General features: G+C 40.2%; 1 protein-coding gene across 1 annotated transcript in view; it reads right to left on the reverse strand.

Moving 5' to 3' along the window:
* Window positions 1-8,615: 8,615 nt before the first annotated feature.
* Window positions 8,616-27,388, reverse strand: part of LOC139584791 (NEDD4-binding protein 1-like) — a 34,113-nt gene continuing 15,340 nt past the window's right edge. Inside the window, exons 3-7 of the mRNA XM_071417008.1 lie at window positions 13,968-14,098; window positions 12,351-12,447; window positions 11,250-11,357; window positions 10,952-11,053; window positions 8,616-10,824 (exon numbers count right to left, since the gene is read on the reverse strand). Of these exons, the coding sequence (XP_071273109.1) occupies window positions 10,443-10,824; window positions 10,952-11,053; window positions 11,250-11,357; window positions 12,351-12,447; window positions 13,968-14,098 (820 nt within the window). The 3' untranslated portion in view covers window positions 8,616-10,442. The remainder of the gene's footprint in view (window positions 10,825-10,951; window positions 11,054-11,249; window positions 11,358-12,350; window positions 12,448-13,967; window positions 14,099-27,388) is intronic.

Consider the following 27,388-nt stretch of genomic DNA (forward strand, 5'->3'; position numbering starts at 1 on the left):
TCTGGATCCAATTTCTACTACTAACCTCTGGCCAAACAATGATCGCTGTAGTTTACCATAAAAGGCGCGACATGGTCAATCCGAGGTCTGCATAGGCCATACAGCATTTACTGCGATACAGCTTTTGCAGAAGTCAGGCCATTTATACTTCTTGCGCTTCGCTGAGCAGATCAGAGCGATTGTGAAGGAAGTTATCAAGGAAGAGAGTTTGTGTTTATACTGGACATCCCGCCCCCACCTACCGTCAACCAATTATGTAAATGTAGAGCTATACAGAGCCCTCCATATTGTTACAACATTTGAGAGGCGCACAGCGATGCGGTACAGAGCTCAGTTTGGACTCTGCGTGCCACCTGGATGCTCCGCAATTGCGTCACACTATTTATCCATATCGTGCCTCCAACAACAATTTCGGATCAAGCATAAATTGTCTCTTAGTAGCCGTAATCAGTTTAAATACCAGGTTCGCATCTTATATCATGCTTCCCTTTTTTTGCCTTCAAGTTGACTATTTTTCAAAAACGGAATCTATGGCATTATTTAGGATACGTAAGACAGAAGCTTATACTATACGAAATAAAGCAAATTATTTCAACAACAGTGCAGAAAGAACGTTTAGTGGGCCTTCAACAGGAGGGTAACGGGAGGGGGAGCTGCGGAGAAAGCAGAACCGCTGAAAAGCACTACATGGTCAATCTAACGTCTGCATTGGTCGTGCAGCATTTACGGGGAGACGATCTATGAAGAAATCAGGGCATTCATACTTCTTGCGCTTCACGGAGCAGCGCAGAGCAGTTGTCAAGGAAGTGAGTTTGTGTTTACACAGGACCTCCCGCCCTCACCTACCGTCAACCAATCATGTAAATGCGGAGCTATACAGAGCCCTCCATATTGTTACAACATTTGAGAGGCGCACAGCGATGCGGTACAGAGCTCAGTTTGGACTCTGCGTGCCTCCAGAGGTGCCGCTATTGCTTCACACCCTCCATACGGAGCCTCCGACCAAATGTTTTAATCAAGCATAAATTGGCTTTTAGAATATTTAACTGTTCTTAGATTAATTTAGGTTTAAGATGCATTTGGGAAACCAGGCCCTGGAATGTTGATGGTATTTGAACATTCCTCTCTGGACAGAACAATGCTTTTTTCTTGCCATGGTCAGGGAAGGAAGGAGTGGGGAGGAGTTTTATTGACTAAAATAATGGTCTTATTTCTTTCCATACTCCAGCCTGGTGCTAATTTCATACCCTAGTCATGCTAGATGGGAATTGGGGAGTAGAGGGTAAAGTGCAGCATCAGTTGAGTGGTTCCATTCAAGATCTTGAATAACTTTTTATAGACTTTCGATAGTGTTAATGTTGACATGTTACTCCTCCTCAGGTAAGTAGGGCGTAGTTACTCTAACTCGGCTTGTAAACAGAAACCACAAAGGTTTGCATAATTAAGTTGCTGTTTGCATAATGAAGATGGTTGAGTAAAATACATTTCTTACATAACTATGACCTTTGAGGGCAAGGGCTTCCCTGAAGAACTAGCCTATGAGGAAACCACTACAACTGCTGGTATTTAAAACAGGGATCTTGAATTTAGTACTTGACAACCCAAATCTTAGCAGAACTGTTGCGTGTGGGAACAATGAGGCAATTATCCACACTAATGAGCCACACATGGTTCTCATCCAATTATAATGACAACTAAATTCCTACCTGATGATGTCTAAACAAACTCTGATGCTCAAATTCACCAGGCTCGATGAATTAGCATTCTCGTGATCAGCAGTCAGTAAAGGATTCTGGACATGCCAGTTCAACCTGGACTCAGATTTCTATTTCTATCCCTGTCTCCCTCCATTTAGTATAATATGTTACGTTTCGTATGGTATGTATTAATTTGTGGATGTCGATCATTCATTTCATATGATAAATTACAATTCGCTTATGTTACGAATTGCAGTTTTTACAATATGTTATGAATTTGCAATACATATGATATGAATTCCAATTTGTTGTGGCTAATGTTAGTGGTTAAGGTGAGTTTTTTTAACCTTTTATTTAACTAAGCAAGTCAGTTAAGAACAAATTCTTATTTTCAATGACGGCCTTGGAACAGTGGGTTAACTGCCTGTTCAGGGGTAGAACGACAGATTTGTACCTTGTCAGCTCGGGGATTTGAACTTGCAACCTTTCGGTTACTAGTCGAACACTCTAAACACTAGCCTACTCTGCCGCCCCAAATTTTCAGGTTAAAGGGTTAAGGTTAGGGGAAAGGTTAGTTAACATGCTAACCTTAAGGTGTAGCGGAAAAAAGTAGTGAGTAGTTGCAAAGTTGCCAATTAGCTAAAATGCCAAAGGTTTTCTTGATGAGATTTGAACACACGACCTTTGGGTTGCTAGATGTTCGTGTTATAAGCCAACCCATCCACCCTGACCAACCACCCTTATTTTGTTTTTGCCTCACGTAACTTTCTGTCTTATGTAACCACACCAAATGTAACATATTAATTTGAGTGTGCTGGATTTATGTTTACTATGTTATGTCTAGTAGGGTTAAATATTTTTCTGATATTTTACAAATGATTCATCCCGAGAATAAATCACTTTTCTCCCAGGTAACCCGGTATTTCCTGCCAAAACCGGAAGTCTCATTCAAAAGCATTATAAATCATATAAATAGGCCTACATCTGGATTTGATTAGAGGTTTGATTGAAAATTCAAGCCTGATGCTACCTGAGCCTAATGAGCCCTACATTAAATACATTTTATGAGCACTACATTAAAGACATTTAATGAGCCCAAGCCCAAAAAATCCCAAATGATTGTGCAGTTATCCAATACATATATACAGTGCCTTTGGAAAATATTCATAGCCCTTGACTTTTTCCACATTTTGTTACATTGCAGCCTTATTCTAAAATGGATTTAAAAAAAATCCTCAGCAATCTACACACAATACCTCAACATGACAAAGAAAACACAGGTTTTTCGATTTTTTTGCAAATGTATTAAAAATAAAAACATTCACTCCTCAGTAAAAGGCACATTTACATTTACATTTAAGTCATTTAGCAGACGCTCTTATCCAGAGCGACTTACAAATTGCACATGACAGCCCACTTGGAGTTTGCCAAAAGGCACCTAAAGACTCTCAGACCATGAGAAACAAGATTCTCTGGTCTGACGAAACCAAGATTGAACTCTTTGGCCTGAATGCCAAGCGTCACATCTGGAGGAAACCTGGCACCATCCCTACGGTGAAGCATGGTGGTGGCAGTATCATGCTGTGGGATGTTTTTCTGCGCCACGTACTGGGAGACTAGTCAGGATCGAGGCAAAGATGAACGGTGCAAAGTACAGAGAGATCCTTGATGAAAACCTGCTCCAGGGTGCTCAGAACCTCAGACTGGGGCGAAGGTTCACCTTCCAACAGGACGACGACCCTAAGCACACAGCCAAGACAATGCAGGCATGGCTTCGGGACAAATCTCTGAATGTCCTTGAGTGGCCCAGCCAGAGCCTGGACTGGAACCCGATCGAACATCTCTGGCGAGACCTGCAAATAGCTGTGCAACAATGCTCCCCATCCAACCTGACAGAGCTTGAGAGTATCTGCAGAGAAGAATGGGAGAAATCCCCAAAATACAGGTGTGCCAAGCTTGTAGCGTCATACCCAAGAAGACTTGAGGCTGTAATCATTGCCAAAGGTGCTTCAACAAAGTACTGAGTAAAGTGTCTGAATACTTACAGTACCAGTCAAAAGTTTGGACACACCTACTCATTTAAGGGTTTTTATTTTTTAAAACTATTTTCTACATTGTATAATAGTGAAGACTCAAAACTTTGAAATAACACATATGGAATCATGTAGTAACCAAAAAAGTGTTCAACAAATCAAAATACATTTTTAGATTCTTCAAAGTAGGACAGCTTTGCACACTCTTGGCATTCTTTCAACCAGCTTCATGAGGAATGCTTTTCCAACAGTCTTGAAGGAGTTCCCACATATGCTGAGCACTTGTTGGCTGCTTTTCCTTCACTCTGCGATCCAACTCATCCCAAACCATCTCAATTGGTTTGAGGTCAGGTGATTGTGGAGGCCAGGTCATCTGATGCAGCACTTCATCACTCTCCTTGGAGGTGTGTTTTGGTTCATTGTCCTGTGTGAATTCTAAATAAATCTCCAACAGTGTCACCAGCAAAGCACCCCCACAGTGGGAACCACATATGGGGATAACTAGTCAGTTGTACAACTGAATGCCCTCAACTGAAATGTGTCTTCCGCATTTAACCCAACCCCTCTGAATCAGAGAGGTGTGGGGGGGCTTCCTTAATCGACATCCACGGTGCCCGAGGAACAGTGGGTTAACTGCCTTGCTCAGGGGTAGAACGACAGATTTTTACCTTGTCAGCTCTGGGATTTGATCCAGCAACCTTTTATTTACTGGCCCAACACTCTAACCACTAGGCTACCTGCCACCCCAATATGTGCGGAGATCAAGCGCATTAAGGGCTCAAACGCATTAAGAAGGAAAGACATTCCACTAATATACTGTAACGACCCTGGATTTATAAGCGCGGAAATCGACTCTGCCGCATGAGCATGCTTTTGCGGCACAGTCGATAGCGCGCTGGACTTCGGGCTAGAAGGTCGAGGGTTCGAGACCTGCCTCCTGCTGTTTCATTACAATACTTTTAACAAGGCACACCTGTTAATTGAAATGCATTCCAGTTGACTACCTCATGAAGCTGGTTGAGAGAATGCCAAGAGTGTGCAAAGCTGTCATCAAGGTTAAGGGTGGCTACTTTGAAGAATATTAAATATAAAATATATTTTGATTTCTTTAACACTTTTTTGGTTACTAGATGATTCCATATGTGTTATTTCATAGTTTTGATGTCTTCACTATTATTCTACAATGCAGAAAATAGTACAAATAGAGAAACACTCTGGAATGAGTAGGTTTGTCCAAACTTTTGACTGGTACTGTATGTAAATGTGATATTTCAGTTAATTTTATTTCATTAGCACACATTTCTAATAACCTGTTTTTGCTTCATCATTATGGGGTATTGTGTGTAGATTTGATGAGGGAAAACAATAATACATTTTAGAATAAGGCTGTAACCTAACAAAATGTGGAAAAAGTCAAGGGGTCTGAATACTTTCCGAATGCACTATGTGCTACTGCACATTATGCACAACAGAAAAACATAAAATGCAATAGATGTAAACTAGCTTTATTCTCTCTTGGGTAAATAAATGAAATTAGGCTCCAGGCAGCGTTGTGCCGGTAACCAAAAGGTCGCTGGTTCAAATCCCTCAGCCAACTAGGTGAAAAATCTGTCGATTTGCCTTTGAGCAAAGGACTTAACCCTAATCGGTCTGGATAAGAGCGTCTGCTAAATGACTAAAATGTAAATAGTATTATATGGACTGGAATTATGCACATTGTTCAAACCATGATAAATCAGGGAGAGAACAGGCGATTCTGGTGTAGCACATGCGGCCGACAAAGTTACAAGTATATGGTAGCGAATTTGGGCCTATTTGTATAAATAGTAGGCTGACACATATGTACCTTTCATAATATTTCCTCTCATGTTATTAGCTTACCTCCTCTTTCGCTATTGTTGCTTCATGAAATAAATGAAATAAGTTTAGTTGTCCTTATCTTCATCATTCTAATGACATCCCTGAATAATTTAGGACTAGAATTAGATTCAGAAGGCTTTCACTTCTCATCATCAAGATTGAATGGTTATGGGTCTGAATAAATAACTGCTATAGCCTGCTGCCATCGCGTGTGTTCGCTCTTCTTTCAAACTACCAGTTCTATTGGCTGCTGTATTTAACATTCAGCAAACAAGAGCTTGCATCCCTCTTCAAATAGTCTGTTAGTTTAAGAAATAAAAAAAAATGTCCAGCAAGCTATTCTAGTCTAGCTTTTTCTGCATGGGACTCCAAGAGCGATGGAGCGTTTTTTAAGGAGAGGCGCCAGCGAAGCACAGGTGCTTGCATATTGTGCAAGAGACAGAAGCTAAAAGTTACAACATTATTATGCATAAGCCATCATTAATTAGCTAAATATAAGGCTAATATTGCATTGAATTTATTACCTGAAAGAGGTAGGCTAGGTTAGGACATCTATATATATTTTTTTTTATTTAACCTTTATTTAAACAGGGAGGGCTATACAGTTGAAGTCGGAAGTTTACATACACCTTTGCCAAATACATTTAAACTCAGTTTTTCACAATTCCTTACATTTAATCACAGTAAAAATTCCCTGTCTTAGGTCAGTTAGGATCACCACTTTATTTTAAGAATGTGAAATAACAGAATAATAGTAGAGAGCATTATTTATTTCAGCTTTTATTTCTTTCATCACATTCCCAGTGGGTCAGAAGTTTACGTACACTCAATTAGTATTTGGTAGCATTGCCTTTTAATTTCTTTAACTTGGGTCAAACGTTTCGGGTAGCCTTCCACAAGCTTCCCACAATAAGTTGGGTGAATTTTGGCCCATTCCTCCTGACAGAGCTGGTGTAACTGAGTCAGGTTTGTAGGCCTCCTTGCACGCACACGCTTTTTCAGTTCTGCACACACATTTTCTATAGGATTGAGGTCAGGGCTTTGTGATGGCCACTCCAATACCTTGACTTTGTTGTCCTTAAGCCATTTGCCACAACTTTGGAAGTATGCTTGAGGTCATTATCGATTTGGAAGACCCATTTGCGACCAAGCTTTAACTTCCTGACTGATGTCTTGAGATGTTGCTTCAATATATCCACATAATTTTCTTTCCTCATGATGCCATCTATTTTGTGAAGTGCACCAGTCCCTCCTGCAGCAAAGCACCCCCACAACATGACGCTGCCACCCCAGTGCTTCACGGTTGGGATGGTGTTCTTCGGCTTGCAAGCCTCCCCCTTTTTCCTCCAAACATAACGATGGTCATTATGGCCAAACAGTTCTATTTTTGTTTCATCAGACCAGAGTACACTTCTCCAAAAAGTACAATCTTTGTCCCCATGTACAGTTGCAAACCGTAGTCTGGCTTTTTTATGGCGGTTTTGGAGCAGTGGCTTCTTCCTTGCTGAGCGGCCTTTCAGGTTATGTCGATATAGGACTCGTTTTACTGTGGATATAGATACTTTTGTACCCGTTTCCTCCAGCATCTTCACAAGGTTCTTTGCTGTAGTTATGGGATTGATTTGCACTTTTCGCACCAAAGTACGTTCATCTCTAGGAGACAGAACGCGTCTCCTTCCTGAGCGGTATGACGGCTGCGTGGTTCCATGCTGTTTATACTTGTGTACTATTGTTTGTACAGATGAACGTGGTACCTTCAGACGTTTGGAAATTGCTCCCAAGGATGAACCAGACTTGTGGAGGTCTACAATTTTGTTTCTGGGGTCTTGGCTGATTTCTTTTGATTTTCCCATGATGTCAAGCAAAGAGGCACTGAGTTTGAAGGTAGGCCTTGAAATACATCTACAGGTACACCTCCAATTGACTCAAATGATGTCAACTAGCCTATCAGAAGCTTCTAAAGCCATGACAACATTTTCTGGAATTTTCCAAGCTGTTTAAAGGCACAGTCAACTTAGTGTATGTAAACTTCTGACCCACTGGAATTGCGATACAGTGAATTATAAGTGAAATAATCTGTAAACAATTGTTGTAAAAATTACTTGTGTCATGCACAAAGTAGATGATCTAACCCACTTGCCAAAACTATAGTTTGTTAACAAGAAATGTGAAACAAGTTTTAATGAGTCCAACCTAAGTGTATGTAAACTTCTGACTTCAACTGTATATCAATCTAGAACAGGATGATCTATTTTGGATGCAATTTGAATGGAGTTGGAGAGAAAAAAAGATTGCGAGAGTGCTCGCGCATGCACTGATTAAAAGCAATGATATTCGAGTGATAGACTGTTTTGAAACTGCACCTGCAATTTAAAAATATATATCTTTACAATGAAAAAACAAGGTGACCCCCGAAAACCCGATGGATATGGGTAAATTCGACGAGCATTTGGTCTTTATATTAGTGTAGCATAAACTATGCTGCAGCAAATGCAGAACTATCCGTCGCAATAAAACATTTTTACCATGAGATGATAGGTCTACATGCATTGTGAACTGCGCTCCATACTGAGATGGGCTGTCTGTCCCCACCCTGAGTCCCGATTCATCATGCAGAAGCAGTAGAGGAGCCAGATTTAGACATCGCATATAATTTAACAGTTCCATTTCACGCCATGCTGTTTATATAAATAACTTATTATAATTGACCGGTTTCTTACAGTTATTTATCTCGGGAAAAGGGAGTGGTTTGTGGCGGTAAATCTCGGTAACCGGGTTCCCGCCCTTCAACCCTCATGTCTAGTCTATGAGACCAGGCTGGCCAGTTGTCTCTCCCTTCAGACAGTTGGTAAGTTACTCAGCCTGAATACATTTATTTGAGCAAATGCCTCACAGCTTTACCCTTCTGCAGTCACTGTTTCTCTTATAATGTATATGGCTATTTTTAGTTTTCAGTCCATGTCTACACACCCCAACAAAACAGCTCATAAATGTATGGTAAGAACAAAGACGGCAACATACAGAATAAGAAAATTAAGTATTGTTTATGACAAACACATTGCCTTTTTAACTTTACCAGCCTGTGGAGATCAAATACACACCCTGTCTTTCAAGTAACTGTGAGATACCCACAAAATGTCTGTACCCTCACTGGTGATACCACTGCATTTCCCTTCTCATAGAAATCTGTTTTTTTTTTTTATTAATTTTTTTAACCAAACATCAGTGACTGACATCCATTGCATTTTGTTGAGAATAAACAAAAGGGGACTTGGAGACATAGACCAAAGTTTTACCTCACTGGTAGAATACACTGACAAACACATCCCAAAAGAGTTGAATATTACTATTATACAGGGGTGGGAATTGTCAGGGTCCTCACGATATGATGCTGATACAATATGTCTTGCGATTCTATGTGTATTGCAATTCAATACTGTGATTTTATTGCGATTCCGTGGTCCAAACATTGCTCACCATATGTCTGCTGCAGAGAAATGAGAGAGCATGAGAAAACAAGTTTTGATCAGTAATATAAAAGTGCTGAAAACAAATTGGCTCCCTATTTAAAAAGATGGAAAATAAGCTATTAAGGAAAAACACTGAGTTTTGGTGCAGTTATAGCCAACTAGTGCAGAAATAATATTGCGATATTGTCAAACCGATACGATATATTGTAAAATATAATATCCCAATCTGTAACTGTATCGATTCCCCCCCCCATCACTACTGTTAAACAAAACCGAAGTTATACACAACTGAAGCAAATTAATTTATTCATAATAAACAGGTCACTCACTAACTCTTGTTTGTGGTAATGAAGAAGTGATTCAGTAGCAACTAGCCCCTGACAGCTTAGTATACAGTGACCTCTGGTGGCCATAGCTGGTGACTGGGGTCTTATCCTATTGACCAACCATGAACTCCAGGTTTGCTATGTGTTACCATTACAAGGTAGTGACTTGCAAAAGAGAATGGCCAGGGTGTGCCAGATCATTGAGTAACATGGGTAAATTGTCTCTTCTGGCATCCGAGTCAGTCTGGGACTCTTCCGAAGATACAATGGCTATGTCCTCAGTGAGTGTAGTGGACATTCAGTACTAGAAGATAAGTGGCAGCCAGACTGACGTGTAGTAGGTAAGAAATATAATTTACTAAAATATTAATATAAGATATCATTAACCTCAGCACAGGAGTGTGCTAGGACAGGGCACTGGGTCCTCCAGACCCTGCCAACCTGGTACTAAAGCACTGTTTTGTGATTCACTGAAGCAATTAGGCAGATTGAAGTTCCACTGGTTTAAAAAAAAAAAACGTCTTTATGGGCTGCTGTATTTTTCGTAGTTGTTCACATAAAACCATATCTACATGTCACAATTTTCATATGTGCTCAATCAAATAATATAAACTGTAATTATATTACAACATGAACAAAATAACTTTTCCTTCAGCAGTTATAACAGCAACAGCAATTTCAACACAATTTTGGTTTCACACTTTAATGACTTAAGTACTCAGAACAAATATGAGCACATCATATGCCAGCTGGACAATTTCTCCCCACATTCCATGGTTTCACTAGAAAGCAAACTATTTAGAGATGTATAAAAGTGCATTTGTGCTAGTGGATATGTTCCATGGACACTGTTGAACTTAAACAAAATGTGGAGAAAATGGAGACTGATGCCTTCCAAACAAATAGCCATCCCCAATAGCAGTGCAGTTGATCATCGTCTTTAATAAAAAACATCTCAGTTTCCCGATGGCGCCTACTTTTGGCGCCATCATTCGACAGACAGACTTGTAAGTGTATCTGTGTGTGAGTGGCTGAGTACTGTATGTGAGCTTGGTTTCATCCCAGCAGAAGGCCTGACAGTGCGTTCAGGTCCCTCATGTAGGGGTTGTCACACAGGATACAGTCAATGCGCTGCTTCTGGCAGGGGAAGATATCGTACATCTTCCTTTTGAGCTCTATGGTTTCCAAGGGTGACCGCTGGGGAGGGGGGGAGGGTGTTGGGGGAGGGGAGTGCGACCGCTGGAGAGGGGGTGAGGGTGTAGGGCAAGGGGGGTGCCACCCAGGGGGCCCAGAGTGCGGCCATTGGGAGGGTGGCCTCATCAAGGGGGTAGCTGAGGGATGGGGGGTAGCTGAGGGGCAGGGAGCAGACTGCAGAGCTTGGACATGCTGCGGGGTGGCTTGGGGGTCCGGCCTCAGAAGAGGTGCAACTGGGCTCCGTCTGTGAGAGAGACACGTTTGGTCAATATTCACACATACATGCCATGTGTGCATGCATGTACGCACACATTGCAGTCAGGACATAGTGTATGAACAATACTTTCATCTCCTTTCTTTCACACACACACCTGTTGTCCTTCCGTAAGAAAACATCCAGGTGGGGGCCATGTTTCCCCAGGGGGTCATCTGGGATCATAAAGTGGTCCTCCACAAAGGTAAACTGCAAAAGCCTTGAAAAAGGGGACAATCAGTGTTAGGGGAGAAGGCTTCTTAACATAATGTGTCCATGGATTATATATACAGTGGGGCAAAAAAGTATTTAGTCACAATTGGTGGCAGACTAAATACTTTTTTGCCCCACTGTATATATGTAAATGTCTGTGGAGAAATTAGTGCATGTCTGATGATTTGTTAAAAGGCCTTCACCTCTCTTGGATGATCTTCATCCATGCCTGTGATGTATTTACAAAGTCCCGCAGGTTGTCATTGGTGACGATAACCCCTCCTGTCTTCTCTGCCAGATGGAGCAGAAACCTGCAGGTGAGAGAGTGATAAGACTGAGTCAGCTGACAGTGAGTCAGTATGGATGAGGTGGCAGTAGAGAATGTGGGCAAGGCTCCCGAGTGGCACAGCGGTCTAAGGCACTGCATCTCAGTGCAAGAGGCATCACTACAGTCCCTGGTTCGAATCCAGGCTGTATCACATCTGGCCGTGATAGGGAGTCCTATAGGGTGGCGCACAATTGGCCCAGCGTCGTCCGGGTTTGGCCGGGGTAGGCCGTCATTGTAAATCAGAATATGTTCTGACTTGCCTAGTTAATTAAAGGTTCAAATCTGAATAAAAAGGTGAGGAAGGACCACCATCATGTTAGCAAAAAAAACATTTTCACTTCAATCAGTGTTTTATGAAGGAGAGGAGGCAGGTTAAAAAATGATTTTTAAGCCTCGAGACAATTGACACATGGATTGTGTATGTGTGTGCTTCAGAGGGTGAATGGGCAAGACAAAAGATTTAAGTACCTTTGAATAGAGTATGGCGCACTGGTTTGTGTCAAGAACTACAACACTGCTGGGGTTTCACACTCAACAGTTTCCTGTGTGTATCAAGAATGATCCACCACCCAAAGGACATCCAGCCAACTTAACACAACTGTGGGAAGCATTGGAGTCAACATGGGCCAGCATCCCTGTGGAATGCTTTTGACACCTTGTAGAGTCCACATGACATGTGACTGGGGACTAAAATAAACTTCATAATAATGTGACAGCTGAAATTAAGAACGCAATGTTCTTTATCACCTAACATATTGCACAAGTTGACTGCAAGCATTTACTTAAAAAGTAGCTACAAATATTAAACTTCATAAAAATAAAAAAAATCCAAATACCCAGTATATGGTATACTACCAGAGCCTAGAAGGTGTTCTTAATGTTTTGTACATTAAGGGGGGGGGGGGGGGACACAGGGTTGAATATACAGAGGGTGGGCAGGCTGTATGACGAGGTGAGATGCGTGACTAAGCAGTACCTGTCATCATGTGAGGAAATCCTCTTTCCACAGACCTCTCTGGAAGGAGTGAAGGAGAGCAGACGCAGGTCTTCCAGTTGATTCAGGTAATGTTGTTCTGTTGAAACACGTGGAGCAAATACACACATTTACAGCGTGATGACCCGTCATTCAGGGCAGGTGGGGCACAAAAAAAAATATACACTGCCGTTCAAAAGTTTGGGGTCACTTAGAAATGCCCTTGTTTTTTAAAGTTTTTTTTTTTTGTCCATTAAAATAACATAAATTGATCAGAAATACAGTGTAGACATTGTTAATGTTGTAAATGACTATTGTAGCTGGAAACGGCAGATTTTTAATGGAATATCTACAGCAATGGACATTAGACCGGAGTTCAAATGTAAGATTTTTGGTTCCAACCGCCGTGTCTTTGTGAGACAGAATAGGTGAACGGATGATCTCCGCATGTGTGGTTCCCACTGTGAAGCATGGAGTAGGAGGTGTGATGGTGCTTTTCTGGTGACACTGTCTGTGAGTGGCACACTTAACCAGGCACACTTAACCAGCAAGGCTATCACAGCATTCTGCAGAGATACGCCAGGAACAGGACAATGACCCAACACACCTCCAGGCTGTGTATGGGCTATTTGACCAAGAAGGAGAGTGATGGAGTGCTGCATCAGATGATCTGGCCTCCACACAACCGACCTCAACCCAATTGAGATGGTTTGGGATGAGTTGGACCACAGAGTGAAGGAAAAGTGCTCAGCATATGTGGGAATTTCTTCAAGACTGTTGGAAAAGCATTCCAGGTGAAGCTGGTTGAGAGAATGCCAAGAGTGTGCAAAGCTGTCATCAAGGCTACTTTGAAGAATCTAAAATATATTTTGATTTGTTTAACACTTTTTTGGTTACTACATGATTCCATGTGTTATTTCATAGTTTATGTAGAAAATAGTAAAAATAAATAAAAACCCTTGAATGAGTAGGTGTGTCCAAACTTTTGACTGGTACTGTACGTCCGTCCTACCTCGCTCATTAATGTCTTAAATCAAAATGACAGGTTGCTTCTTATCTGCTCGTCGTCCCCTTATGCCATAGTTTTACATCTCAATTGTCAGTAGAAGCCACATTTGTTTAAGCAAGTCAGCCATAATGAACTGTTTCGCTGCCAGACAAGGCTTCACTGAAAGCCAGGTGTAGCAGTGGTAAGGATTCACTCCATGGTGCTGGAAAGAAAGCTCTGCTGTTAGGACAGCTTTATGTAGGCTCTAACAGTTGTGGGCACCGTTTGTCACCTTTATAGTGCAATTAATGTATTGTTTAGTGTAGTATCTTTGCTGGCATGCGTTAAAAACATTTTTGGGAGTTTACCCCACCAAGATTTACATGCTAAAATCACCACTGCATTTAAACATATCCTTAACAGAGCACACATGGAGCACATTATAACTATTATAACTATAACTATTCAAACATGAATCCTCCCAACTATTTTCCAATCGTCTTTCAACTGACCAAAGCCTTGGATGGCTTTCCTACTGGAACAATTCATGTACATTTTTTACCACCCAAAACCAGAAGGATGAGATTTAGCTCAGGTTGAGGTGGCCTGTGCTGTGGCGTGTCTGTTCTGACCTGTGGTATAGCGGTCTCTCTTCTGCCTCCACTGAGGCACAAAGACGGTGATCTCCCGGTGGCCCCGACTCCAAAAGGCCTCAACAGCAATGGCTATCCCCCGGCAGGAGAAGAAGCGGTGGAGACCGTGCCTAAAGAGGAGCAGGAGGAAGACAGGGAGGAAGGGTTATTTAGCAGTGATTAGGTTTAGGACTGCCTTATAACTAATACATCAAGTGATTGTTGTATTTCAGATTGACAAATTGATGACTGCCTTCAAACGATATTGTCACAAATGCCAAGTGTCGGCTGAAGTGGTGTAAAGCTCGCTGCCATTGTACTCTGGAGCAGTGGAAACGCGTTCTCTGGAGTGATGAATCACGCTTCACCATCTGGCAGTCCAACGGACTAATCTGGGTTTGGCGGATGCCAGGAGATCTCTACCTGGAGGAGGAGTAATTGTCTCGGAACGTTTTTCATGGTTCGGGCCCCTTAGTTCCAATGAAGATAAATCTTAACACTACAGCGTACAATGACATTCTAGACGATTCTGTGCTTCCAACTTTGTGGCAACAGTTTGGGGAAGGCATGACAATTTCCCTGTGTACAAAGCAAGGTCCATACAGATATAGTTTGTCGAGATCGGTGTGGAAGAACTTGACTGGCCTGCACAGAGCCCTGACGTCAACCCCATCAAACACCTTTGGGATTGGAATTGGAACGCTGACTGCGAGCCAGGCCTATTCACCCCAACATCAGTGCCGACCTCACTAATGCTCTAATGGCTGAATGCAAGCAAGTCCCTGCAGCAATGTTCCAACATCTGGTGGAAAGCCTTCCCAGAAGAGTAGAGGCTGTTATAGCAGCAAAGGGGGGATCAACACCGTATTAATACCCATGATTTTGGAATGAGATGTTCGACAAGCATGTAGTGTATGAGGTAAATCCATTTGAATCACTTTTTGACAGCATCCCTTTTGATTTAAACAAAACCTTCAATACACGTTTGCCCATGGAACAAGTGGTCAGAAAGTGACATTTTGGACCTGAATGCCAAAACATTCAGGAGATAAAGCTGCTCAAAGTTGACCCATTTGTCATACCCCACCATACCATGAGACATGCATGTCTTCATCACTACGAAAGATAAACGGTTGAGTGTATCATTTAAAAGCGTACAAACAGTGTTGTCAAATTACTTGTTTATTTCTTGAGAAAAAAACACATCAATTGTAATTTTTAAACCATTAACATCAATGATCTAAAAATGCGTAAACTCAGATTTTCTTCTTTTTTGCGTACACTACAGTTTAAAAGTTTGGGGTCACTTAGAAATGTCCTTGTTTTTGAAATTAAAGCAAAAAAAATTGTCCACTAAAATAACGTCAAATTGATCTGAAATACAGTGTAGACACTGTTAATGTTGTAAATGGCTATTGTAGCTGGAAATGGCAGATTTTTAAAGGAATATCTACATAGGTGTACAGCGGCCCATTATCAGCAACCATCACTCCTGTGTTCCAATGGCACGTTGTGTTGTGTTGTTGTTTTTTTCCCTCCTTTTTTTTTAAAAGGGGTGGATCAGCTTAATATTGCGGAAAGATTGTTGCTTCCGTCAATGTAATTGTATGTATCATTTCCAATCCCCCATATATATTTTTTTTGTAAATATACACTGCTCAAAAAAATTAAGGGAACACTTAAACAACACAATGTAACTCCAAGTCAATCACACTTCTGTGAAATCAAACTGTCCACTTAGGAAGCAACACTGATAGATTTCACATGCTGTTGTGCAAATGGAATAGACAACAGGTGGAAATTATAGGCAATTAGCAAGACACCCCCAATAAAGGAGTGGTTCTGCAGGTGGTGACCACAGACCACTTCTCAGCTCCTATGCTTCCTGGCTGATGTTTTGGTCACTTTTGAATGCTGGCGGTGCTTTCACTCTAGTGGTAGCATGAGACGGAGTCTACAACCCACACAAGTGGCTCAGGTAGTGCAGCTCATCCAGGATGGCACATCAATGCGAGCTGTGGCAAGAAGGTTTGCTGTGTCTGTCAGCGTAGTGTCCAGAGCATGGAGGCGCTACCAGGAGACAGGCCAGTACATCAGGAGACGTGGAGGAGGGCAACAACCCAGCAGCAGGACCGCTACCTCCGCCTTTGTGCAAGGAGGAGCAGGAGGAGCACTGCCAGAGCCCTGCAAAATGACCTCCAGCAGGCCACAAATGTGCATGTGTCTGCTCAAACGGTCAGAAACAGACTCCATGAGGGTGGTATGAGGGCCCGACGTCCACAGGTGGGGGTTGTGCTTACAGCCCAACACCGTGCAGGATGTTTGGCATTTGCCAGAGAACACCAAGATTGGCAAATTCGCCACTGGCGCCCTGTGCTCTTCACAGATGAAAGCAGGTTCACACTGAGCACATGTGACAGACGTGACAGAGTCTGGAGACGCCGTGGAGAACGTTCTGCTGCCTGCAACATCCTCCAGCATGACCGGTTTGGCGGTGGGTCAGTCATGGTGTGGGGTGGCATTTCTTTGGGGGGCCGCACAGCCCTCCATGTGCTCGCCAGAGGTAGCCTGACTGCCATTAGGTACCGAGATGAGATCCTCAGACCCCTTGTGAGACCATATGCTGGTGCGGTTGGCCCTGGGTTCCTCCTAATGCAAGACAATGCTAGACCTCATGTGGCTGAAGTGTGTCAGCAGTTCCTGCAAGAGGAAGGCATTGATGCTATGGACTGGCCCGCCCGTTCCCCAGACCTGAATCCAATTGAGCACATCTGGGACATCATGTCTCGCTCCATCCACCAACGCCACGTTGCACCACAGACTGTCCAGGAGTTGGCGGATGCTTTAGTTCAGGTCTGGGAGGAGATCCCTCAGGAGACCATCCGCCACCTCATCAGGAGCATGCTCAGGCGTTGTAGGGAGGTCATACAGGCACGTGGAGGCCACACACACTACTGAGCCTCATTTTGACTTGTTTTAAGGACATTACATCAAAGTTAGATCAGCCTGTAGTGTGGTTTTCCACTTTAATTTTGAGTGTGACCTCCATGGGTTGATACATTTGATTTCCATTGATAATTTTTGTGTGATTTTGTTGTCAGCACATTCAACTATGTAAAGAAAAAAGTATTTCATAAGAATATTTCATTCATTCAGATCTAGGATGTGTTATTTTAGTGTTCCCTTTATTTTTTTGAGCAGTGTATATATCCATCCACACATATGCATACATATACACATATATACATACACATACCTATATAGACATAGATCTTTTTTGTTGTTGAATATACCTTTATTATTCCCCGCAAACCCTACCACCCTTTCCCCAATTGGAGTAAACTAATAAACAATAAGACTTAGGCTTCTACCTTCAGTTTATACATCTTATACACATTTTACAGACACAATCTATTTTACAATAGTTATATTTTGTTTGTTTTTAGTCCTTCCTCTATTTCTGATATCCATCCAGTTTGATTTTTATTTGTAACTGTGCTATTTCACAAAATTTCTGAACCTATATACATTTTACAGACCCCGTATGTTTTACATTGGTTATCTTGTTATTAGTCCCACTCTTCAGCTCCATTCAACCCCTCCCATCTATCTCTCAACACCATCCATTTTGGATTTATATTTGCCATATATTTTTCAACTGTGCTGTGATGCTTGACAAAAGTACTGAACCTTTCTATTGTCATAGCTTTTACAGATTGTAAATTAAAAATATATATTTTTCTAAAACAATTATTATATTATTGATTGATTGACTATGGCTTTTCAAATCACCCAGTATTGCTGTCTGCAGCGTTAGTTCTAGGCAAATGTTGCAATTCTTCCGCCATTCCTGGACCTGTGATCAAAAACGAGCTACATATGGACTACCAAAATAAATGATCTAATGACTCTCCCTCCTCACAGCAAAATCTGCAGAGCTGGGAAGATTGTATCCCCCATATATATAACATTCTATTGGTTGCAAGAATTTTGTATAGTCATTTAATTTGAAAAATGTGAAGTTTTGAATCCAGCGTTGTTTTGCGTATCAATTCATAGACCATGTGCCATGGAATGGGTACATCGAAAATCTCTTCACAACTATTTTGCAATTTATATGGCACAGCTGTCTTTTGGTCCTTAAATTAAATTGGTATATTTTTTTTATTTATCACACTTTTCTTTAATCATTTATGTTCTTTAATACAGGATAAATAATCTGAATAATCTGAATAAAAGGGAAAAAGGTCATTCTTGAACATAGGATGAGAATATACAAGTTCTTACTTTTTTACCCTTCTACTTGCCTCTTCCATTTTTGTGGTAATGCTGCAATTAGTTGGTTGTAATTTTGGGTAGAGCAGACATTTCCATATTTCTGTGTTAGCTGCATGTGTGACATAACTCCACCAGTCCTATTTATGATATCATTCACAAAAATTATACATTTTTTAAACATTTCTTCGAAAAATACATTTTATTAAATAAATTAGTATATTTGAGTTTAACCACAATATTTGTTGTATTATTTGTTCTGTCTTTTCAGGTGGATTAAACTGAAATTGCAACCAACTTTTTAAGGCTTGTTTAAAAAAAAAAAACGATATTTTGGAGATTATTTCCTTTTCAAACAACCGAAAGTGAGCAGGTGTAATCTGAATAAAAGGGAAAAAGGTCATTCTTGAACATAGGATGAGACATTCCTACCAATTTACTAGAGAACCAGTTTGGATTTAAGTATAACTTTAGTATGACTGATGCCTTTAGTGAGAGGTCTAATGCTTTAATATTTAATCATTTCTGCCCTCCGAATTCATATTCGTTATATAAATAGGCCTTTTTAATTTTGTCTGGCTTGCCATTCCAAATAAAATTGAATATATTTTGTTCACATAATTTAAAAAGCAGTTCACTAGGATTAGGCAAAACCATAAGCAAATAGGTCAACTGTGATACAACTAAAGAGTTAATCAGGGCGATTTTTCCACAAATAGACAGGTATTTTCCTTTCCATGGTAGCAAGATCTTATCTATTTTTGCTAACTTTCAATAAAAATGTATTGGAGTGAGATCATTTCTTTCTTTTGGAATTTGTATACTGAGTATGTCCACATCTCCGTCAGACTATTTAATTGGTAAACTACACGGTAATGTAAAATTAGCATTTTTTAGTGATCCAATACGTAATCATAATTTGGTTTTCATCCAGAGAGGATAGCAAAAGTATCTAGATCCTCTATAAGGCCGTGGAGAGATTCTAATTGTGGTTTAAAAAGAAAACATGAATCATCAGCATACAATGACACCTTAGTTTTTAAGCCACGGATTTCTAACCCCTTAATATTATTGTTTGATCTAATTTTAACAGCTAACATTTCGATGGCAATAATAAATAGATATGCCGATAGTGGACAACCTTGTTTTACTCCTCTAGATAGTTTAAAACTTTCTGAGATGTAGCCATTATTTATTATTTTACACCTAGGGTTACTAGACATAACTTTAATCCATTTTATAAGAGATTCCCCAAAATTGAAATATTCTAGGCATTTATATATAAACTCCAGTCGTACTTTATCAAAAGCCTTTTCAAAATCAGCTATGAAAACCAGGCCTGGTGTCCCCAATATTTCATAGTATTCTATTGTTTCCAGTACTTGTCTTATATTATCTCCAATGCATCGTCCATGTAAAAAACCTGTCTGATTAGGATGAATAATATCTGACAATACTTTTTAAATTCTATGCACCAAGCATTTTGCTAGGATTTTTGTATCACAACACTGAAATGTAAAGAGGTCTCAAATTGTTTAAATGGACTGGATCTTTATATATACAACTTGGGTCCTGTTTCAGTAATAATGATATCAGACCTTCTTGTTGCGTGTCTGATAATCTACCATTTATATAGGAGTGGTTAAAACATGCTAATATATAATGGTCCTCTGAGTATATCAAAAAAAGTTTGTATACTTCCACTGGTATGCCATCCAGCCCTGGAGTTTTCCCAGCCTTAAAGGCTTTAATTGCATCAAGAAGTTCCTCCTCTGTAATTTGGCCTTCACATGAGTGTTTCTGTACAGATGTTAATTTTAAATTATTATTAGGAAAAAAATCCATACAATTAGTTTCAGTTAGTGGAGATGGAAGAGACTGAAATGAAAACATTCTTAATGTACTTTACTTCCTCTTTCAAAATATCATTCGGTGAATCATGCGTGATTCCATCATTTGTAACACGTTTCAACACGTTTTTTTTTGTAGCATTTCTATATTGAAACAGAATTTGGCATGTTGTGTTAGCTAATCCAAGTTTATCATTTTAAAAGGCTAATTGATCATTAGAAAACCCTTTTGCAATTATTTTAGCACAGATGAAAACTGTTATGCTGATTAAAAAAGCAATAAAACTGGCCTTCTTCAGACTAGTTGAGTATCTGGAGCATCAGCATTTGTGGGTGTCGATTACAGGCTCAAAATGGCCATAAAAAAAGAACTTTCTTCTGAAACTCGTCAGTCTATTCTTGTTCTGAAAAATGAAGGCTATTACATGCGAAAAATTGCCAAGAAATGGAAGATCCCGTACAACGCTGTGTACCACTCCCTTCACAGGACAGCGCAAACTGGCTCTAACCAGAATAGAAAGAGGAGTGGGAGGCCCCGGTGCACAACTGAGTAAGAGGACAAGTACATTAGAGTGTCTAGTTTGAGAAACAGACGCCTCACAGGTGGCTGGTCTCAGATGATCCCACAGGTGAAGAAACCGGATGTGGAGGTCCTGGGCTGGCGCAGTTACATGTGGTCTGCGGTTAAGAGGCCGGTTGGACGTACTGCCAAATTCTCTAAAACGACATTGGAGGTAGCTTATGGTAGAGAAGTTAACATTCAATTCTCTGACAACAGCTCTGTTGTTCATTCCTGTAGTCAGCATGCCAATTGCATGCTCCCTCAAAACTTGAGACATCTGTGGCATTGTGTTGTGTGACAAAAGTGCACATTTTAGAGTGGCCATTTATTGTCCACAGCACAAGGTGCACCTGTGTAATGATCATGCTGTTTAATCGGCTTCTTGATATGCCACACCTGTCAGGTGGATGGATTATCTTGGCAATGGAGAAATGCTCACCAACAGGCATGTAAACAAATTTGTGCACCATATTTCAGAGAAATACGCTTTTTGTGCGCATGGAACCTTTCTGGGATCTTTTATTTCAGCTCATGAAACATGGGAACAACACTTTATATGTTGCATATATATTTAATGTTCAGTATAATTACTAACACAAAGATGACCGCCAGTCCACCCACGATCGAATGTCCACTGAAATGGTAATGTCTATTCTATTATCTATATTTCTAGCTACAACCTATCAATAGGTTTCGTATGGAGGACTGACAGTATGATTTAAAACAACAGATATTCCTATTCAAGTCAACAGAATCATTCCATGACATTTCAGAAAGCCATGACACCCACCATCTCAGATTGTTCTGAAATTGTTTCTGTAGTTAATCTGCTGTCTATTTTTTATAATTTTTTTAACAGGGGAAGAAACCCATCAACAGATTCACAGGGAATACATGACATAGTATGGAAAAGCAATACTCCAAGCAACAGCTTCATACTACTTGTCAAACATAGAGAATTGATACTGTATACTGGTTGTTGGGGTAGGATTGGCATGGGGTGTGGGGGGTTCGTGAGTGGCTGTTGATTTTTTCCCCGCGATTCATGTCTTACTCATTGGTCGGAACAAGTTTGGTCCAAATCGGATGTTGGGTACTATATTTATTGAATATTTTCTGAATCCTATAAATAAATAAATTGCCAATTTGGGTGCAATCAATTAGCTTAATTTCTCAGAGATCAAATTATATTTTAACAAAATATTTTCAGGAAAGATAGTTGTATATGTTACTAACTACAGAAACTATTTCAGAATAAGCGGACCTCCAACCATCTTTGTGGTACCATTTGAATATTGAAAATTGTATTCCCATTTTAGTACATTTATCAACCAAAGCATGACACCCACCCTGTATTCAAGAGCATGCTGTGTCTGAACCGATGGCGGGCATAACACAAAAACCTTATATCAGGGATGGGCAACTTTAAAACTAATTTCATGCAATTCTACACATTTGCCAGAGGGTGGAGGCAAATGTTTGCAGTTAACGGATGATCAAAGGGCACCACCCCGGTGGGTAATTCGACCATGCTTACTACAAGTTTAGATAGCTGGCCGCGGGGCCTACAAAAGGGCGAGGTCGGCCCATGGGCCGCCAGTTGCCAATTCCTGCCTTAGATTATGTAAAATAGGGTCTAAGCTACAACATATGTGAATATGAAAAAAGATAGATAATTGACATTAAATGGTAAAAAAATACTTCATTTTTATGCAAAATCTTTTTTTCCAGAAATTATTTAAAAAAATGACAACCCTGTTTGTAAGCTTTTAAATAAAATCAACCGGTTTTCTTTTCCAGTGATGAAGACGTGGCTGTCTCATGGTATGGTGGGGTATGCAAAATGGTCAACTTTGAGCACCCTTATCTCTTGACTGTTTTGGCATTCGGGTCCGAAATGTCACTTTCTGAGAATTGTACAATTATACTTCAAATTCTATCCCGAGTTGTTGATCCTTCACAATACATTAATTTAATTACTAGGGATGCACGATATAATCGTTGAACATATCGGAATTGGACGATATTAGCTAAAAATGCCAACATCGGTATTGGCCAATGTCTAGTTTAACGCCTGATGTGCAAAACCGATGTCAAAGCTGACGTGCGTACCTATATAACGAAGGTACATGATGTAATGTAACATTTTTGCGCTATACGTGCAACACAGCATCCCTAAACTAGCCCACAATGTCTGCTGTGTGGATCGAGCAGTCATCAAGTCAAGCAGTCATTTAAAAGAGTAACAACATTTCAGCAAGACAACTCAAAGGCGAAATTCATAAAAGCCAAGATAATGGAATTCATTGCCCTTGACAATCAACCGTTCTGTCGTGAGTGATGTTAGCTTTCGCCGACTGGTCGAGCACCGGTTAACGTTACCAAGCGCGCTATTTTTCAGATGTTGCTCTACCGGAGTTACACAGTAATAGCACTGCAATTAGCTTCACGACATACATACTATGGAATGCCGTTTGGGTCTTTGCGTGTCTAAAAAGATACAGTAGCACTGTCAAAGCTATACAAAAAAAGTCAGCAAACACCGGCCACGAACGATGTGTTTACAATACCGCGTTGGTAATAAAGCATCATTTGTTAGACCGCAATTTCTGGGGTAGCTAGCTTTGGCTTGGTACCTAGCTAGCACCAATACAACCAGCCTTAAAACAATGACCAGTAAAAATTGCAGTCATTTTCATTAATCTTAGCAATGATTTAGGAATCCTTGAGGTAGTATTAGCTCGGTTGCCACTTGTTTTTCGCCTATTGAAATTGAACTTCAGTTCAATAAATAGCTAGCCAGCTACTTAACCCTGTTGCCCCAAGCTAACGTTATAAGCAGCCAGCTAGCGTTATCTGGCTAGTGAGGCTCGACCGGACCGGGTTATGTGTTGTGAAGCTAGCCACAATAATGATTAGGCACAATAGTGGAATTTGCGGTTTGCCTTCAAAATAAAAGTGTGTCATTGACAGGGATGCAAATGAATACAAATAGTAGAATTATGCCGTACTTTTATTTTGAAGGCTAACCGCAAAGTCCACTATTGTGCCTAATCCTTATTGTGGCTAGCTTCACATAGATGGGTCCGACCACCATTAAAACCTTTTCTCAATAGGGAGCGCTGTTTTCACTTTGTAAAAAATCGTTCCCAAATTAAACTGCCTCGTACTCAATTCTTGCTCGTACAATATGCATATTATTATTACTATTGGATAGAAAACACTCTCTAGTTTCTAAAACCGTTTGAATTATATCATATCTGTGAGTAAAACAGAACTCATTTTGCAGCAAACTTCCTGTCAGGAACTGAAAAATCTGAAATCGGGGGCTCTGTTCCAGGGGCATCCTATTAATTTGCATGAAATCTATGGGTCTACATGCACTGCATACGCCTTCCACTAGATGTCAATAGACAGTGAGAGGTGGAATGGGGTGTATAGCTCTATCTGAGGCCGAATAAGACCTCTTGGAATGACGAGACCAGTCTTTTCACCGTTCAGCTTGGCGCAAGAAGGACCTCTGCATTGCGTTCTGAAAAGCTTTCGTTATAGACGTTAGATATCTCCGGCTCTGATTTTATTTGATATATGTGTTATAACCGACTTATATCAGTTTATAGCGATTTTCGGTATTTCCTTTGTCTTGCGTTATGGTGCGTTGGACACTCCTGCGCCACATGGCTAGCTTTTGTTGCTAATTCCAGAGATGAAGAGGACATTCTACAACCGAACAACGATTATTCTGGACAAAGGACACCTTGTACAAGATTCTGATGGAAGCTCATCAAATAGTAGGAACCATTTATGATGTTATTTCGTATTTCTGTCAAATGTTTAGACGTTTTTTCCGCCCTTATTTTGGGCGCTGTCTCGCTATAACGTAAGCTGTATGTCGTACTAAAGTTATTTAAAAAAAATCTAACACAGCGGTTGCATTAAGAACTAGTGTATCTTTCATTTGCTGTCCAACCTGTATTTTTTAGTAAAGTTTATGATTAGTTATTTGATTAGATTAGGTGCCTCTCCAAGATTTCTCCGGACAATATTTCTGCATTTTGACAACGTATTCACATTGTAAAACCACGATTTGTGCCGCTAAATATGCACATTTTCGAACAAACCATATATGTATTGTGTAATATGATGTTATAGGACTGTCATCTGATGAAGAATGTGAAGGTTAGTGAAAAAATTTATATCTTTTGCTGGTTTATTCGCTATCGCTAACGTTGCGGTTGTGAATGCGGTTGTGTGGTAGGCTATTGTAGTAAGCTAATATAATGCTATATTGTGTTTTCGCTGTAAAACACTTAAAAAATCTGAAATATTGTCTGGATTCACAAGATGTTTGTCTTTCATTTGCTGTACACCATGTATTTTTCATAAATGTTTTATGATGAGTATTTAGGTATTTCACGTTGGTCTCTGTAGTTATTCTAGCTGCTTTGGTGAGATTTGTGATGGTGGCTGCAATGTAAAACTATGATTTATACCTGAAATATGCACATTTTTCGAACAAAACATATGCTATACAATAAATATGTTATCAGACTGTCATCTGATGAAGTTGTTTCTTGGTTAGTGACTATTTATATCTTTATTTGGTCAAATTTGTGATAGCTACCTATGCGGTAAAAAAATTGTGAAAATATGCGGTTGAGTCTTTTGCTATCGTGGTTAGCTAATAGAAATACATTGTGTTTTCACTGTAAAACATTTTAAAAATCGGAAATGATGGCTGGATTCACAAGATGTGTATCTTTCATCTGGTGTCTTGGACTTGTGATTTCATGATATTTAGATGCTATTATTTACTTGTGGCGCTATGCTAGGCTATGCTAGTCAGCTTTTTTACTGATGAGGGTGCTCCCGGATCCGGGATTGTGACCAAGTAGAAGTTAATCAACTAAGAACTGACTTATAAATTAGGGTTATTTTAGATGATGACAGCTAGCTATAAGAACATTGTTTGCATCCATGAGCTAGCTAGCTTTTTTTATGACCAGCACTGTATGTGCGCAAGACAACTTTACCAGCATCATAGCATACGTCACAACGATTCATCGATACATATGAAATACGAGAGACAGTGTAATCAATGTGTAATAACTACGTAAAAGATTTATGAAGACGTTAAATTATTATGAGACGTGCAGTCATATTCAGGTCCTGATTGGTCAACAAGCTTATTTGACACGTCAAATAGTATATTTTTTGACACGCAAAGACCCAAACGGAGTTTCATAGAAATCCTGGTTGAGAATGAAATGACTGAACAAATGAACAACGAAACAGCACAGAAAGTAAGTGAAATAAATAGGTTTTGATGATTTGATTACTGGTAATGGGGACATACGTAAATGCCAACAAAATAAGTTATTGGTCAGTGTGGTGTGTGTAACCTTTATTTAACTAGACAAGTCAGTTAAGAAGAAATTCTTATTTACGATGACGGCCTACCCCGGCCAAACCCGGACGACACTGGGCCAATTGTGCGCCGCTCTATGGGACTCCCAATCATGGCCGGATGTGATACAGGCTGGATTCAAACCAGGGACTGTAGTAACACCTCTTTCACTGAGATGCAGTGCCTTAGACCGCTGCGTCCACTTGTTTGCGTTAACTATTTAACTGTACTAGAATGCTTTAAAAAAAATTGAAATATCGGTTTAGATTTTTTTGGCAAGGAAAATATCGGATATTGGTATCGGCCAAAAATGTCATATCGGTGCATCACTACTAATTACAGTGCCTTCAGAAAGTATTCATACCCCTTGACTTATTCCACATTTAGTTGTGTTACAGCCTGAATTTAAAAAGGATTACATATTTTTTTCTCACCTATTAACACACAATACCCCATAATGACAAAGTGAAAACATATTAGTAGAAATTTCAGCAAATTTATTGAAAATGAAATACAGGAATCTCAATCACACCAGTCAAAAGTTGACACCTACTCATTCAATTCAATTCGCTTTATTGGAAACTACTCATTCAAGGATTTTTCCTATATATATTTTTTTTTAAATACTAATTTCTACATTGTAGAATAATAGTGAAGACATCAAAATGATGAAATAACACATAAAATCATGTAGTAACCAAAAAAGTGTTACAATTTTCAAAAATATTTTATATTTGAGATTCTTCAAAGTAGCTCCCATTTGCCTTGATGACAGATTTGCACACTCTTGGTATTCTCTCAACCAGCTTCACCTGGAATGCTTTTCCAACAGTCTTGAAGGAGTTCCCACATATGCTGAGCACTTGTTTGCTGCTTTTCCTTCACTCAACTGGGTTGAGGTCGGGTGATTGTGAAGGCCAGGTCATCTGATGCAGCACTCCATCACTCTCCTTCTTGGTCAAATAGCCCTTACACAGCCTGGAGGTGTGTTGGGACATTGTCCTGTTGAAAAACAAATGATAGTCCCACTAACCGCAAACCAGATGGGATGGCGCATCGATGCAGAATGCTGGTTAAGTGTGCCTTGAATACTAAATAAATCACAGACAGTGTCACCAACAAAGCACACCCATACCATCACACCTCCTCTATGCTTCACGGTGGGAACCACACATGCGGAGATCATCTGTTCACCTACTCTGCGTCTCACAAAAACATGGCGGTTGGAACCAAAAATCTCAAATTTGGACTCATCAGACCAAAGGACAGATTTCCACCGGTCTAATGTCCATTCGACCATGAAAGCCTGGTTCACGCAGTCTCCTCT

Source organism: Salvelinus alpinus, chromosome 9 (genome assembly GCF_045679555.1).
Source record: "Salvelinus alpinus chromosome 9, SLU_Salpinus.1, whole genome shotgun sequence".
In the NCBI taxonomy this organism is placed as follows: domain Eukaryota; kingdom Metazoa; phylum Chordata; class Actinopteri; order Salmoniformes; family Salmonidae; genus Salvelinus; species Salvelinus alpinus.